General features: G+C 38.7%; 1 protein-coding gene across 1 annotated transcript; it reads left to right on the plus strand.

Annotated features, from left to right (window-relative positions):
* Positions 1-392: 392 nt before the first annotated feature.
* On the plus strand, positions 393-10,784 carry LOC100888998. Its single transcript, XM_003728429.3, has 2 exons — positions 393-1,020; positions 6,611-10,784. The coding sequence occupies exon 2, from the start codon at positions 6,794-6,796 to the stop codon at positions 7,916-7,918; it is 1,125 nt and encodes a 374-aa protein (XP_003728477.1). The 5' UTR covers positions 393-1,020; positions 6,611-6,793; the 3' UTR covers positions 7,919-10,784.
* The last annotated feature ends 6,979 nt before the right edge of the window (positions 10,785-17,763 follow it).

A 17,763-nucleotide genomic window follows, 5' to 3' on the forward strand; every position in this document is an offset into this window, starting at 1 on the left:
TATGCCACGGAATGCCGTGAAACGATGACGGGTGGGCGATCGGTTTGTCTAACAAGACAATCGATTCGATGGTCTGCTTTTCTTGTCCGCTATTGATCTGCTTTTGTTCCTATTCACTTTTTTCTTTTTTTACTTCGCTGCTTTATTGCAACGCGGCCAAGCGGATATCAAGTGAGTATAGTCTACGGATTAGAGGCCCAGACACTGGGTTGAGTATAAAACCTTCGTGAAAAACTTGGCTATAAATAGAAAGAAAAGTGCAATGTTCTTAATCTGCTGTAACATTTAACTTAATCCCATAAATGCCATGCTCATGCCATGTGTTTTGAAGGGTGAAGGGTAAAACTACAGCCAGATTCGGCATTGGGACTTTGTAAGGGGTCTGCGCATCGTCGCGCTCTAATCAGAATCTATGAATGGTCGAATGCTTGGCAACGCACGCTCAGACGATTTCTCACAATCGGGTGACAAGAAAAGAAATGTTTTGTCAATAGCACTAGTCGATAATGCACACAGATCAGATGGCGTGAAGATGCAACACTTCCCTGACAGTATCTGGATTAGTGAAGAAGAGGATTCTTGGGGCAAGATGGGAAAGGAAATAGGTGTAGCTAGGGGGCTCTCGAGGCGTTGAAGATTCTCAAACTATTGTCAGAAGTATGTTGACACACGGATTTTGAGCACAGACTAAATAGATTGTACTCCACTTGTCTAAAACAGAACATATCGGATGATACAAAGTTTTGTGAGTCTGCCATCCACTTTACTAGCTCGAGGACCCAGTTTGTATCGCCCCATTCGGAAATGCTCGACGAATGATTCCAAGGACCGTAGAATATATTTTGTATAATCTAGGAGACATGTACCCGATCAAAATGCCGTCTTGATTATCTCTCGAGAAGATTCGTTTCTGGAATGTAATCTCCTGTCACGACAGCAACAATCAGGACAGGAGCTATACTCGTGAACACTGGAATAGCAGAGACAGTTTGATGAGGGAATTGAGCAACAAAAAAGCTAGTAAGTGAAAATATCTTATAAATCATTCTCCTTCCATGTTACCAATGGTGTCTGCATACTTTGTGTTACAATAAGAAATACATTGTAATCATATCAAACAAATGCCATAGACAAAATAACCGAAATTCTTTTCCCCAAAAGAGTAAATTGGTAGAGTTCTTAAAATGTTAGGAAGGTTGTCAGACTTTAATTTCATTTGTATCATATTTTTGGGTATATAATTGGAAAACAAATCCTTGACTTATCGACAAAAATATGCACAGCTGATGTGGAAATTAGTGAAGAAAAGCAAAACTCAATCATTGTTAAAGTTCACTTACAAATGTCCACGTGCACGCTGTGACACTGTATTACTCGGACACTTCAATTATAAGAGTCGAAACATTTTTTAACATTTTAGATCCCTCCCCTCTCCTCCTTCCTTTCACCTTTATGACGGATTATTCTGACTTCCGAGGGCCTACTCATAATACATGTAAAAAAAAGTCCTTGTCATGCAGAGGATTATCAAATCAATAGTGGTTAGATTCTGTTATAAAGGCAATCTCTCTCTCTCTTGTATCCTTCCTCCGCTCAGGTCGGAGATCGTCGGCACTGTGAGTCTGCCGAAGTTACATAAATGGCTTTCTATAGGTCGTTAAGTAGATTTTGACGGGTTGTGTGAAGGTTGCGTATAAAATAAAGGATAAGGGTATGCAGCTGTGTTTTGGCACTACTGCTGATGTGCCCAGCAGGGAGAAATAGCACTGACTCCAAGAACAGCGCAGGCGCAGACTCGAAATATTGAGCAAACTGCTTTGTGTTGAGGTTATCCTTAATACGATTAATAAGGTCTTGACGCACAGATGATAGGGCTGGGCAAGTTGCAACAAGGTGCTCAACATCCTCTCGCTCTACCCGACACAGACGGCAGCAGTCATCAGTTGCTTTCCCGATCCTGACAAGCCTGACTTGGGTCAGGTAGACTTTGCAGGAGATCTGGGCTCGAATGGTGATAGCTGACCTCAAGCTTGGGTTGGCGATATGCCCAGGATACAGATCCTTGGCCTTAGGTTTAGGTCTTCTGGTCCACAGGGATAAAGAAGTCTTTTCAATGAGGGCAACAAATTGTCTGGTCTCAGAAGCTTGCATCACTGCTAACTGTACCATGCGCTTCCATAGGTGGTAGTTGGGGGGTCTCATTACAAGCTCGTCTAGAGTGGGAAGACTGAGCTGCTTGAGAGCAGAGCGCCATTGCTGGATGGAAGAGGTGTTGGAGCAGATACCATGAAGGAGCATCCTGTGTTCGATCCTATCAGAGTCAATGTTCAAGATCTGCCCTAGGAGAAGAAGCTTATCTTGTAAGATCAGCAGACTAATAGGGAAGGTATCAGTGAGCAGATAGACGACTTCATCAGCTGATGTTGCTGGAAGCCCCAATATCCGTTTGAACAGGTGGATCTGTGCTTTATCTAGGCGATTCAACATTGCTTTGGAGAAAGGCACGCTGGAGCAGCCATACAGCATCCGTGGCACACAGAATGTTGTCCAGAGCTTTGCCGCGATGTGAGGTACGACCCTTGCTCCGAGTGGAGAGGTTCCAACTAAGGCATAAAAGGCTCTGTAACCTTTGGTGATCGTATCTGCTGCATAATCATGTTGAGGGTCACATGTCCTGGTTATACCAAGGTGCTTGTAGGAGGATACCTCATCTATTGGCTCGCCATCGATATGCCAGGAATGTCCGCTGATTGTACGATGTTGGTTCAGCACGATGACGGCACTCTTAGTGGGGTTAATCTTGTACCTCCATTCTTGGGTGTACTGGAATGTGATGTTAAGCATTTGTTGGAGCTCTGTTGGGTCGTTACTAAGAAGAGCAATATCATCAGCAAATGCTATGACACCTACGTAGAGGTTCCTGATTGTGCAACCTAGATAGCATTCTCTCAGGAGCTTGATGAGGTCATCAATGTAGAGTGTGTAGAGCGTGGGAGATAAAACACCTCCTTGCCTCACTCCTTGCAGCACACGAAAAGAGGGTCCTACAGAATGGTCCCAAAACACCTTGCTTGAGCAGCTGTTGTAGAATTCTGCAATGGTATGCAGCAGAGCTGGGGACGGGTGTGTTGCTGCTAACTTTGCCAGGAGACCTTCCTGCCAAACCCTGTCAAATGCTTTTTGAGCATCCAGCATGGCAAGGTATAGTGGTTGGTTAGAGAGCTTGTAGATTTCGATGACAAGGTCCAAGGCTTTTCCTGTTAGAGTACAGGATCTTCCCTGCTGGAAGCCAAATTGGAGTGGGTCTGGTATTTGGTGCTCTTGTAGGTGCTGGGTGAGTTTAGGTTTGATCAGCAGCTCCAGCAGCTTGCTCAGGACAGGGGTGAGTGTGATGCCCCTATAGTTTCCTGGGACAGATGGATCCTTGTCCCCGCCTTTGTGAAGAGGGATCACAAGACCATCCTTAAGGCTAGGAGGAATATGCTTCAAATGAACCATCAAATTCATCAAGACAAGGATGAGAATCCTGGTATTGCGACCAGCGTACAGTAGGTGTTCAGGAGAGATGTTGTCAGGTCCACTCGCTTTGCCGGGTTTTAAGGAAGAGATGGCAGTGCACAGCTCCATTGATGTGAAGAGGTGTTCTAACCCATGGGAGAGATGACTTTCAGGGTGTGTTGGATTGGGAGCTTGTGCTGCCCTGTAGTCAGTGGGTGTGGAAAGATCTTGAAAATGTTGAGTCCAGCCCTGGATGATATCCGATCCTGAGAAGCATTGACCTCCAAGGTTAAGCTGCTGCACATCTGTTTTGGGTCCTCTGCCTTTCACCAGCGTGTAGAACAGCCTGTCACTGTGCTCATGGGCCTCCTCAATCCTTGAGAGAAGTCCGTTTCTGCAGGCGGCTTTTGACTGCCGCAGCTTGGCACGGAAAGCTTTCTTTAGCTTGGCAGCTAACATCCCTGTTTGACTGCTCTTGTCTTCTTCTGTCTCTCTCCAGTTCTTCCACACGTTAAGGTACCTCTGATAACACTCATCCACCTCTGGATTCCACTCAGCCTTACCCTTGCCTCTGCTTTTCCCTTTTGAGTATGGTAGGCTCATCGAAGTTTCAACAAGAATTGACTGTAAGCTGGTTGTGACTGAGTCCAAGAGATTCTCATCAGGCATTACACCAGCAAGGGTGGCCAGGATTGATTCGGAGGCTTTCTCAAGAGGTTCAGTGTAGCGACTTATTGATTATTCAGACACGAAGCGTAGAAACTAATAAATTGGGCGTAATAAGCATATCATTACGTAACATCTGGGGTGACTTACTGCATGATCAAATTAATAAGCACCCCACAGTCTTTCCGATAAATTTTGCAGATTTTTGGTGTGGCTAGTTCTTGATTTTCCAACAAACGCATTAATACATGCATATCCATAATTATGTGCCCTTCTTCTCTCTGTATCTCTCTCTCTCCCTCTCTCTCTCTGTATATGTGTTTCTTTCTCTCTAGCTCTATCTCCCCCTTTCTCTTCTTTTCTATATGTTCATATTATTCCCTCTTTTTGTTGGTGATGTGTATTTACTTGGTACCGTGCTCATCCACCAAACCAATTTCCTATACCCTCCTGGATTACCCGGCCTTTGAATTTAGCTTCGTTCTTCTAACAGGAGTCTTTGAAATGTGTAACCCTAAATCATACACTACTCCCACCCTCTTACCCCCTCCCACAACATGCGCAATGTTTCAAGGGAATTGGTAGGGTCATGTGTCAGAGTGTCACGTTCAAGGTAATGCTCGATATCTTGCTCAACATTTGACATAACTCAGGGGTCAAGTGCGTGACATTGTATGCCCCTATTCACATGCAGGGGGTCTCTTTCCAGCACACAGACATTATGGTGTAACAAGTAATTTCATATGTATGGGGGGGGGGGGGCTGCTTATAACAAAAAGACCAACACAGAATAATATAATGCACCATACGATCGTTACTTTGATGCAAGTAGAATTAGTGCTCATGTATGTGAACAATCTGGTATGTTTATTAACAATCGTTTCTATTCCTTACACAAGTTTTTTTTTCCAGCAAAAACTTAGTGATTAAAACCATAAATTACACTTTAACATATATCTAACGGTCTTGATGTTTGGGTGTGACGAACAGATTGTATAAAGGCAACCATAGAAACTGCAGGATTTCTTGACGACGTTTTGTAGTATATAGTTTGTATAGCCCTGATTACGGAGGTAATATAACTTTTAATGAGGGTGAGGGTGCATATAATGAATAGATAATGGGCTTGAATCGTACCTTGTGGTTCAGCTTATATGGTTCTAGCCCACTGCGTTTATTGACCGCCTCCTCCACACTTTATACACATGGTATATGAATTCCTTGTGTATAAGATCTGTGGATATTTGGGAGTCATTTGTACCAAAGTTAATAATGAACAGGGAGTGTTTCACAGAGATCATAAGTTGATCTTATCTCTAAGTTTGACTTAAAAACTATGGAAAGTCGTTAGCATTCATGAACATATTTTGTAAAAGTTATTTTTCAAAAGGCATAACATGTTAATTCGAATCATTCATATTCTCTATTTTCAAGGAGATTTCATGTTCTTGATCTGGAATTTATAAAAAGTCTTAAATAATTAATTATTCACTTTTGAATATATCATTATTTTAAGGCTCTCCGTAATTTGTAAGTCCAACTTTGGGTTAAGTTCGACCAAGGATCCTTGTGAAACACCCCCTGGTCCGGTCAATGGGAATATGCATTAACATTATCCTCAATAATTATATTTGTTTGTTTTTCTTTTATTTCTTTGTTTTTTAGTGAGAGGGCCGGGGGCGGGGTAGGTATAAAAAGACCTACATAACTGCATCAATCACTACGCGGGTTGCCACATCGTTAACATGCTCAAGCGCTGTAACGGCAGCCGTTCCAAAGCCGGGGTAATAATGGAGCAACAGGAGTAGCAATATGTGCCAGACATTTGCGCTATACAAGACTCCACTATTATCATCATTATTGATATTATGATAGACAAAAGCTGAGAGATAGGCATGAAACGCGTAAGAGATGTGGTGATATCACTGATGCTGTAGTTTTATGGAAAGATATTTGGGCGGGTTATTAACAGGTTCAATGGACGTATAATTGTAAACCATTTTCACCTCTAATTTCCTTTAAATTCAAATTGATGGTTTTGTTCTCTTTCAGAGGGAATGGTAAGATGTGGGGTTTCTTCCAAAATGTAAATGAAATTCATCATTCGAAATGGTGACTAAGGCCTTTTGAAGAAGAACAAAATTAAATGTAAAGAAAAAAAACATGAAAAACACTGCTAAAATGGAGCTATTCCTGATTTAAAAAAAAAAAGAATGCCGGCGGCCATCTTGAAAAATAGCCCGACTGTCAGGGCAAATGTACCAAGCGACCATTTTGAGCGGCCATTTTGAAGAAGAACAAAAAAAGGGGCCTCCTCCTTCCTATTTTTCAAAAAGGCAGGACGCTAAACATGTTTTTTTTTTTTTAATTTGGACTAGGGCTACAATGTTCGCAATACATACTCAACCATTATGCATTATTTGATTTTTTTTTCTTTATTTAACAGATACCGCAACTGGCAGAGCTGAACAAAAAAGCTATCCAGAAAACGTCTTGAAGAAACCCGCGTGAAACGGACAACACCAATGGATTATTTACACAAAGCAGCACTAAGCCAACACATACTTATATACTATTAGTGATACTGGATATGAAATCATAATGATGCCTACTTTGAGGTAGTGTAATCATGAGACATGAATCAAAGACCGTCCATGTGGACGAGAGGCCGAGCTTTGCCGGAAGTCTGGTTACCATCTTTGCTGGTCAGGGAGCCCGATCAGCAGACAGCAAGACAACCAGAGAGAACCTCCCGGGAAAGAGTAGAGTGGGACGCATCCTTCTCAATGACAACCACAGTCAAGACCGGCTCCTGGGAATGAAGCTGGCAGACATCCATCAGATGCAACGGAAGGCAGAGACCTTCATCACTCATCAACAGAAGACCTTCCTCGCCAAGATGGAGAAACGCCAGGATACGTGGGTTAGAGAGCACATCAGGTTTTCAACTGGGACCAACTTGTCACGACCCCCTGAGGATGGAGAGCGGGAGGTCCCACCAACTAGAGAAACTTACAAGTCATTTCTGGAGGGCGGTGGTGCAGCTGAAGGAGTCGATTCAACAGACGCTCCTAAAGAAGGAGATGGAACTCTGCCTGCAATCACGTACCTCACTGAAGGACCAGATAGTTCATCGAGGATTGTTGGGAACGGTGCAACAATCTTCGCTAAAGAACCTGACGCTTACGATAGAACTCCTAATAAAGGATTTGTAGGTCTTCCGCCAATCACCGAGGGCAAGAAATCGGGCTTTGCTCCATCTGGAAATATAAATGATATGTTCGACGATAAGGCTTTTAAGCGAAGTGCCAGAAAATGGCCACCAACAAAGGGTTCAGAGGGCGCGGCGGCTAGTTTACCCGTTCTCGATCTTAATGAACCTAGAACAATGACCGCAGGGAAGCTATCTAACATGAGTGCAATAGAAGAACTAGAAGAATTTCCAGAGAAATGCAGCCCTTCGCCTCAGTTCCTGTTATCACGATCCCTCCCGCTGATGCAACTGGACGAACAGCATACGCGAAAGCTTCGAGCTCGTAGAGAACATCAGCCGAAAATCCGACGAAAGCGATCACGGAATATGAGCGCTAGGGTGGTCGACAACGACAACCCTTTAGCTGATGACAGGTTCGTAAAGCTGCATGAACTTTTAGCAAGCGAGGCTGTCGCTGATCACGAGTCGAGGGAGTTGACTGCCATAGCAAGAGGGTTTCTTGCAGCCCAAAAATTTGGACAAAGCTGGAAAAACAAATGATTGTCTCAAGTACCACGATGTACGCAACATGAACAAACTGCCAATGAATTCAATGTATTTTCATTACAATGTGTCTACATAATATGCCTTCATAGGGAAGGGGGAATCCCCCATGACTGTTTGGCTACGAACAGATTCTAGAAGCATCATTGAAGGACGATGATGATTAATATTTATCAATCTACTCTACACTGTCTAGCAATACGTCTGCTCGGAGCCGGAAAGGTGTAAAATCTGTTTTTAAGTAAATGGTCTAATGCCCCTTTGGGATTTTCTCTGAGTTTCTGATTTACAATTTACAACACTGAGCGTAGGCTTATCTTCAAATTCACAGACTGTAGAAACACATTAGCGATTTACATTTTCTTCGGATTAAAAGGTATCGGAACACGATTCAACATTAATATATAAGGAGTATAAATATTCAGGCACTGTCCATATTATATAGTTTCAAGGTTTTGAGAGTGCAGTTGACACACATAACACCTTTTGGCAAGCTTGTAGTTATTCCTTTTTCACAGTTTGGTTTCTGCAAGCACCCTCTCCCCAATTCTTCTTCCCTTTTCTGTTTTTGATCAGAAAGCCCATTTAGTATGTACACGTAGTAGCTCAATTTATTGTTTTAGGTGGCACCAAGTGTATATCTAAAGTGACGGAATGATTCTCAAGCATTTCTTCGCCACGTACACCCCGGCACTATACCTGCTTGCAGTTTGATTATTACTGTGTATAAATTACATCACAAACATGTTATAATATTTGTATGTCTTTCGGTAAATCGGTGTTAGAAATACTTTGTTTTATTTTCCACATAGCTTTGATATTGAGGGAGATTTCAAACCATTCTGTCATTCCGCATCTTGTTTTTAGTTTCATTTGGTATTCTGTAATTGGATTTCGATGATATCTTTTTCTTGAATCAGGTCCAGAGCCATTTATTTAGAGAGTTTGGCTAACCCGATTTGTGTTAGGCACTCTATGGCGATTACTGCTTTGCTGGACAAAAGAATATACGCCATGTTGTAACGATATAAAAACCAAATTGGCCTAACTCTGTGTGTAAATGGCTCTAAAAGGGTCAAGGTATATACTTTTAGTATTTAAAATATTAAGAATGACTGGATCTTAACATTACCCTATCATCACAGGGGTCATCTCGCTATTTATGGGAAAAGTTTAGGAAATGGTAACCCACAAGATGCACAACGCACTTTATAGAATCTATTATATGATTGTGATCAATCGAAGGACTAAAATGGTATCAAGGTGCCCTTTTTCAAATTTGTTTGCATGATCAGCTGCTGATTATGTTTAAGTGATGATGGTACTAAACCTGTTATTTGAAATAATATTTGAATGTATTCAAGGGGATACATTCTTCATTTATTTATTATTCATTCATCTATTTAGTTAGTTTAACTTTTCTGGAGAAATAATTTGACTCGATTACAATTAATATTTTTTAGATTCGTATTCAAGAAGAAATAAAAGCACGTGGCTGCTATTTTAATCACATTATTTTCTTCATATTTTTCATTCACTTATCATGTCTTCTGTATTGCTGCATGGATACTAAGGGATATTCTCCTGATGACAAATCGCAATTTTGTTACACCATTAAAATCACTCATCTTTGGTATTGAGCTTTTATATAGCGATCATTATCCGCATCATGCCAATGGCGCTGGAATATTTCTTCGGATTTTAGGCTACCATTATTTAAAAGGCGACTATCCCTATCTTCAATTTATTCGCTACATCTTCAAAAAAAGTACATAAATATGTAATTAAGCTATTTTTGTTTTACTATAAATCATTGAACAGTGCCATGAAGTAAAACGGTGCCTTTACAAAAAGATACAACATATGCGTCTAACCATTTGGAAATGTGTTTCACTATTATAATAATTTTGGTAATAGCATTATAGTTCAAAAGAAACTGACCGATGTTGATCTTGTTAATTCTTCTATTGTTATACTTAGATTAGTTTCGTTTATAAAGTAAATAACACGATAGCAAAGACTTTCCATACATCAACAGAGGGCCATTTTCAATACCCTGTTGAATTCCATAGAGAAACCAGTTTTGGCTTACATAATACACCACAATACACCCATAGGCCCGAATTCACAAAGGAGGTTTGTCGACAAGGTTTGTCGACAAACCTCCTTTTGATCTTTACAAACCAGGTTTGTAGAAAACGCGTAAAACGCGTCATATTATGACGTACGAAAACCAAGGTTTGTCGGCAAACCTCCTTTGTGAATTCAGGCCATAAGGTTTGAATAGTCTTCCCTTACCTCTCTTAAAGAAATGATTGTGACACTATGGTTTATGCTAGATAGATAAAGTGTTTATCTCAGAACTGTATTAATCAGTTTATATGACTCTTAAGATTGATCAATACAGTTATGAGAATATAAGCTTTGCTTATCAAGAATAAATCATATTGTCACAATCATTTTATGAAGAAATGTCGGAAACAATTATTCCGACTTTATGGGCAATAGAGTCACTGCTCATGTTCTTATATTTCGAAAGATGACGCACGGGCTATCAAAATCGCCTAGGGTTGATTTACAAAAGTGTTTGCGATTTTGGTTAATGAACACTTTCTTGAAAGTGTCAGTCATACGAGATATTTTATTATACTTGTCGATCCGAACGATTTGTCTCTCTTTCATTTCGTTAGAATTTGTCTGTACCAAAACATCGCTTTTGTTAAGTAGATTTTTGCCAATGTGTACAGTATGTATCATGTACTTGTGCTACTAATACGTCATTTTTTGATAATATCGTATATATTTTGTGCAATGAATACTGTTGAATATCAATATTAAAACAAAAAAGTGATTTTAATCTCAAGTTGTTGCTCAAGTTTGAATTCTACTTGGATAGTGACCAGGAACACTATTAATTGTATGGAAATGATGATGGAAATAGAGAGGGGGAGAGAGAGAGAGGGAGAGAGGGAGAGAGAGAGAAGGAGAGAGAGAGAGAGGTTGAAGGAAAGAGGGGTGTGGTGATAGCGACTAGAGACTATTTCATGGATTTAGCCGTGTGCGTAAAAGGCTCAGCATGATCAGACGATTTCCACCCTCATGAACAGACAGATTTGTGCCAAATACTTGGTCACAATATGTCGTATATTCTGCTGTTTGATGCTTGCCCAACAAAGCAGTAATCGCCATATTGTGCACAATTCGTACAGGGTTGGCCAAACTCTTCTAATCAACGGCTCTGACGCTTTCTAGAAAAGTATGCCATCTATTGGCAGAGTCGGCAGTAGCCATCACCGCAGCATACAATACAGCTCAGAAGTTATTTGGCATGATTTTGCGGGTGGATGTTTCACGATTGGTATTTACCGATAAAATATCGAAGGAAAACCGATCAAATACCGCACAAAACACGTCGAAAATGACAGTAGTTTTCGCGCTCACGAATGATTTCTGCTTTCGGTCTTATGCTTTGGAATGCCTGATATCCGCATAATCACTTAATCCTGTACACGCTAGACTATAGTAAATCAAGACTTAAGGCTTTCTCTTACATTTTATTCTAGCTTTATACATGTTCTTTTTATACAATACATACACGGTTTAATGCACAATAATAACAGCCTCCGTACCATTTGGTCTGAGTTGCCATTAAATTTGTGTAGGCAAAGATTTACCACTTTGGGAGTCGATTTAATGTATTTGTTTTCCTTTCAAATATCAACGAAAAAGCTTAAAATGCTAAGTCCACTCAAAAAGAAAATGCTGTTAATAGATGCATAAGCATAAAAGACACTGAGCAACACAAATAGGAGTAAAATTGGATAACTAAAGGAAGTTATGAATTTTTGGGTACGTATGAAAAAGTATGGAACAAATTACGGAATTGACACTACAATTTGGTTATCAGTGTGTGACGTCATTGCCTCACTATGTATCAATTGCTTTATATATTTTTATTCCATTAATTTTCCCTTTTTATCCCCAAAAACATGATTCCCCCCAACTTTTGCCCAGGTTATATGTTTTGTATTATACTGCGTGCCTGACAAAAAATCATTCATGAACTTTGAAGAATTGATACTATTTTCTGAATATCCTATATTCTAGATATATTGACTGCTATGAGAGGCATCGCTGTTTATATATGCTCAAGGGGACGGGTACATCCTAATAATATGACCCCGAGGCGCGCCGAGGGGTCATATCAGGATGTAACGTCCCGGGAGACCAGTATAGCAACAGCTATGCTTCGAATATTAAAGTAGTCGGTATATCTTTTACATACCGAATTCACAAAGAAATCTACAAAGAATTCTTACCTTACCCTTTTCTTGAGTAAAAACATCACAGAAAATCTTAGACACTGTCTGTAAATCTTTGCTGGAAAGTTGCCTGAATGTTACGATCATTCGGGGATCGTAGACAAAAAACACTGTATGGTATCCGCGCTCGCACAAAGAAACTGTTACACGTAAACCAATAAGGATCTCAGCAAATTTAATTTATACGGCCCGTTACCCGGGGCACAGGTAGGCAAGCATGCTGGCTAAGATCACGACTTCAATTTCGACCAATCAGATGACTAGATTTATTACAACATACTAAAGAGAGGTATATAATCATAATTATTTATTTTTATATAATTAGTTTTTATATCAAAATTCACATTTTTCATGATTGAACTGAACAAAATTACTTTATATTAGTGCATCCACAAAAAAACATATTATTATCAAAATAACTTGGATGCTGGTGTTAGGAAATAAGATTCTTAGGGGGAAATTCAACAATTCATAACTTTCTTATTAATTATCCGATTTTGCTCAATTTTTGTTTTAATTGGTTTGTTCGATATTTCTATTAAATCTATTTTTGGAGTGGACTTGCCTTTTAAGTTCATACGTTAACTTTCTTATCCTGTTTTGGTGTACACAGGAAAGATGTAAGGATTATTTACATAACTCTTCATTTGAAACTGTCACATGTCCCATAGCAGTATTTTCACTGTTTATTGTAGATTATTATGATTAACCTCTCTTCCGTTGGAATAATACAAATCAAAACAAAATCTTTATTTAAAAAACAGATTTATCAACATTTATTTGTGATCATTTTATCTTTCTGTCTTTCTTCCTTTTAGTGCACCTTTTATTCTCTGTCTCCCCTCTCTCTCTCTTTCTCTCTCACACACACACATACATACCAACGCACACCCTTCCTCTATATTGCTGTAACTAACTACCTTAATATTTCTCACACTTTCTCATTATTTCTTACTCTTACAAAAACAAACAAAAAACACGCCAAACTACGTGTCTACACCCTAACGTGTACTTAAAATCAGATTTTTTTTTTCATGATTGTGAATTTTATTGTTGCTTGTGGTTGCTATTATATTTATCATGCTTATTATTACTTATATTATTAGTATTATTAGTGTTATTGTTATCATCATCCTTATCAATATTCTTGTCATTATCATTATCATAACCATTTTCATTATCATTTTTATCATTAGTATTATTATTATTATTTATTCTTTTGTTACTGTTTTTGTCTTTTTTCCCATTATTATTACTTTCATTACGAGTATTTATGTCTGTATCATCTTCACCTTTATCATTATTACAACAAACTAAAGACCTACACTCATTGTTTTTACACTGTTTGAACGAATTTAATTACTCTCTTCTATTTTCTTTCTCCAAACAAGAAGTCAGTACGCGTTTTTTAAAATTATAATTATGATCTATATTTTTATTCTGGTTGACGCTGGTTGAACACTTACACTTTAATACAAAGCTTACACTTTTTAAAAGAAAGTGCAATCTACGGCAAAAACACGAGCAAATGAGGAATCGTTTCTTATTTTTTTCTTTAAATTAAAAGTCAAAGGTATTGGTAATTAGTTGATTGATCGTGAATGAAATAGCATCGTCGAGCTTACATATCTCACCTGAATTTTACACATAATTTTGATGATACACAAACAGGGAAACAGTTAAGACACGAATTAAAAAATAAGGACAGACAAAGTTAATGCACGCCAACGAGTTTCTATTTATACTATCGTTGTAAGATATTGCACCTGTCAATTCGTTGTAGTGGGAAAGTGAACAGTCAGCAAACATGTTAACATTGTGAAATGTATATTTACAATGGACCGTCATCAAACAGATTTAGTCTACACATCCATCAAATCTGTAGGAAAAAAATCATTTCGTGTGGATGATTGATTTTGCGTGCAGACATATGGAAAACTAGAAAATTGGAATATTAATTCACCAGTTGACGAGACGTCATATAGTGCGGTATGGTATGTAATCCCGTAGGATTTTTGTGCCAAAGTTGATTTTTGGGGTTGCTGTTTTGGCTTCAAAAGGGTCCCAATTGGCCAAAAATGATGGTGTTCAAATTTTCAGACCCCTCCTTCATTTCCATGGGGTTTCCTATTGGGCGCCAAAATGGTTCATATAACGCGCAATAGGGAAATTTGGTGTCTTCGGGAAAATTTGAACCCCATCAATTTCTGATAGCTTGGACCCCAATGAATTCAAAAATGCAAACAAAATCAACATTGGCACAAAAATCCGACGGGAGCTGTTTCAGCGACATACCGTACCACACTATTTACTGGGATGTAAATGGGGGGGTTTCTGAAAAATGTCAAAGGAATGGGGTAAAAGAGTAATATAATAATCAGAAGGTTTGAACATTTGCATGTTGGTAATTTAGAAATTGGAGGATTATCGTTTTATACGATTCTGAACTCATAATGATGATAATAGCAATACAATGGATCGCTTGTAAAGCAGAACTTTCCTGGTTCTAAATGGGACTACCCAGTTGTTTTAAAGACACATGAATTGATACTTGATAACGGATAGTTTATATATTGATAACTATATCGTCTTTTCAAACATACAGACATGTTCATCTATGTGACATTTACATCTGATACATTTTATTCAATGCAAAACATGACATTCTATAGATAAGGTAACGAATTAGGTTACACGCTAAATGTATATATGACTGAGATAAACATGATATTAGGAGGGCTACTGTGTACGCATGAATCTTGATGTACTTACAGCTCTCAAGTAAAATAACAACGGAGAGAGTAGTTTGCTGATAAGAAAGAAAGGAAAAGAAGTCTTGAGTTTGTACCTCAATACCACTCCCTTCCTGTATTTGGATATATATAGAATGACTCGTATTATAAAATTGCTCCAGATTAATTTTTGCTATGGTTCTTTTACTGTACGATTAGTATGGGAAAGGTATTCCTCTATCTTTTTTTTTTAAATTCAAACCAACTGTTGTGCCAAAATTCCCAACCCCTCCTCGCCGTCATATTCTTTTTGACAAGATACATAGAACACATAAATAAGAAGAATAAGATTATAACTAACCATATTCTTAATGCTAAATATATTACTCATAATATACGTCGTGATCTTTTAGGTCCCTTGTTGACCATAATTTTTTCGAGACAAACGAATGTCACTAACGATATTATTTTCAAAACCTTATCCTTATTTCCTGTTACTGCGCTGCAAGCTAATAAACTATTAATTAACAAACTTAGACCCGAGATGATGGCATATGTATGCTGTGCACGGATTGGACTTGAGCTTCATGACCGCGTCGTCTTAAGCAGCCAAATACCTTCTTAAGTCCGTTTTGGAATTTATGATATTGAAAGGTATAAATAAACGGATTGATCCACGTGTTAGTGAAAGCGATACAGATTGTTGCGTGAAAAAATGTCCCCCTGATGTTGATATTTACTCCAAGACAGTAGAGAAGGTAGGTGAATTGAAAAGGTGCCCAGCAAGAAGCGTAACACAGGCTCAATGAAAGCATAGTCTTCACGACATTCCTCCGTGCAAGTGTCCTGTAGTCTTTGGCCTGATGGACCGACCCTACGGCTGTTTTTGGTCCCCGGCGCAGAGTCTTTAAGATGCAAACGTACATGGAGAACATGGCGGAGAAATTGACCATGAAATTCATAACGAATGTGTAGATGCCCATTGCTGGTTGCATAATTTTATTGGGCCAGATAGACAGCAAGCATGACTGATCTTCCACCTTGGTTAAAGTGATCAGGTAACTCATATGCAGAAGACCAATCATCCAAGGAATAAGGGAACAACCGATCACCAGTTTGTTATTTACATGCCTTCTGTATCGTATAGGATAAATAACCGCGCAATATCTCTCCAAAGTCAAAAGAAGCAAATTTACTAATGAAGCAGTGAACGTTGTCCAAAAGAGATAGTGGGAGTACCATAAACCACACAGGAACCTGGCCAATAGTGGGTTTTCGCTGGGAAGAGGCGGTTTGGGCAAAACATAATTGGCAAGGAGAAGTATTGAGGAGATAAAATCTATAAGCGATTGGTTCACAATAAGAAGATTGGTAGTATCTTGGAGTTCCTTAATCCGTGCAATGACGTAGAGAACAAGTCCGTTGCCAGTTATCCCGAGTGCGCTGAATGAGATGTATATAATCGAAACCGGTACTAGCAACTCGTTGGATACTTTGCTTTCGTTAGCGGTGCTGGTGGATGAGATATTCAGTTCAATATCCATAATTTATGGACAAAAATCTTAAACAAATGTGAAAATCAGCTTAACTGCTTCAAAATTTACCTCCAGCGATTTTAATAAAATTGAGTCATAGACGTACAGTAGACGCAGGAGCCAAACAAATCTCAACTGGCGCAACCTAATTTGTGTTTTCGAGACAGATGGGTGCGAACAACCAAGAATGATATTCTCATAGGATGAGAATTTTATATGTCACTTAGAATGGACTTGTTTCATTCGTTGTACATTTCTACTCTGCTGCGCACCCACGCTATTCAAACACATACGTTGTTGATCTACGAATGAGCGACAGAAAATGTTTGAATATCATCTCCTCAACCTTTGAACAAGAGTAAGATAATAATTACTGCAGAAATCAACGTAGAACAAGTGTAGTCAAACGAGAAAAAACAATACTGAATTGTCGTACTGTTTTGTTTTTTATTAGTGAAATATTGTGGAAGCCATATCCCAAGATGGAACCTTATAAATCTAAAATGCATTTTGTCGTGCTTTTATTTATAAGACTTATTCATGTACGCCTAATGTCGATGGAATTATTTGTAAAATTATCATTCGAATTTTTATTAAAGATCAATTTTTGAATGAAGCCTGTTCAAAAAGTGAAAAGTAATCTTTTATTAGAAGTATCTCATGAAAAGCTAAGGCTGCATCCGCGCTCAAAATGCAATGGATTGATTTGAATTTAATGAAAAGATTTAAAAGGAAGAACGTTCGGTGTATTTGTGTTCTCTTTTTCATCTTCTTCTTAAATCCTTTTATTGTCCGCCTTTTTAAAAGTGAAAGTCGTAATAAATTTGGCATTAGAAATATTTTTTTCACCCTTCATTCAATATCATACAAAACAAGTTATTTACATCCTATCGATTTCACGTTTTGAATGTTCCTCCCTTCATTTCTCCTCGATGAAATGGCTCTGCAAATGTTTGACCAAGATTACCAGAATAGGGCACATTAATAGTCGATCTGCTTTTCATGCATTGTCAAACAAAGAATTGCATGGTACGATCTGATGGATACAAGATTCTCTTATCACTTGCCATCAGAAGTATAGACATTTTGTTATAAAACTTGGTTTGTTGCAACATTAGCTACTACTACAACTGTTTTGACAAAAACCTAATCTTGTTTTTGTAGTCAGATCCTCTTCGATCGTCACCCTGTCTTAACCTTATGTAGATTTGATGTTTCTATTAAGAAACTGACTTATTGATATAGAAACAAAA

Source organism: Strongylocentrotus purpuratus, unplaced genomic scaffold (genome assembly GCF_000002235.5).
Source record: "Strongylocentrotus purpuratus isolate Spur 01 unplaced genomic scaffold, Spur_5.0 spur5_contig_861, whole genome shotgun sequence".
Classification (NCBI taxonomy): domain Eukaryota; kingdom Metazoa; phylum Echinodermata; class Echinoidea; order Camarodonta; family Strongylocentrotidae; genus Strongylocentrotus; species Strongylocentrotus purpuratus.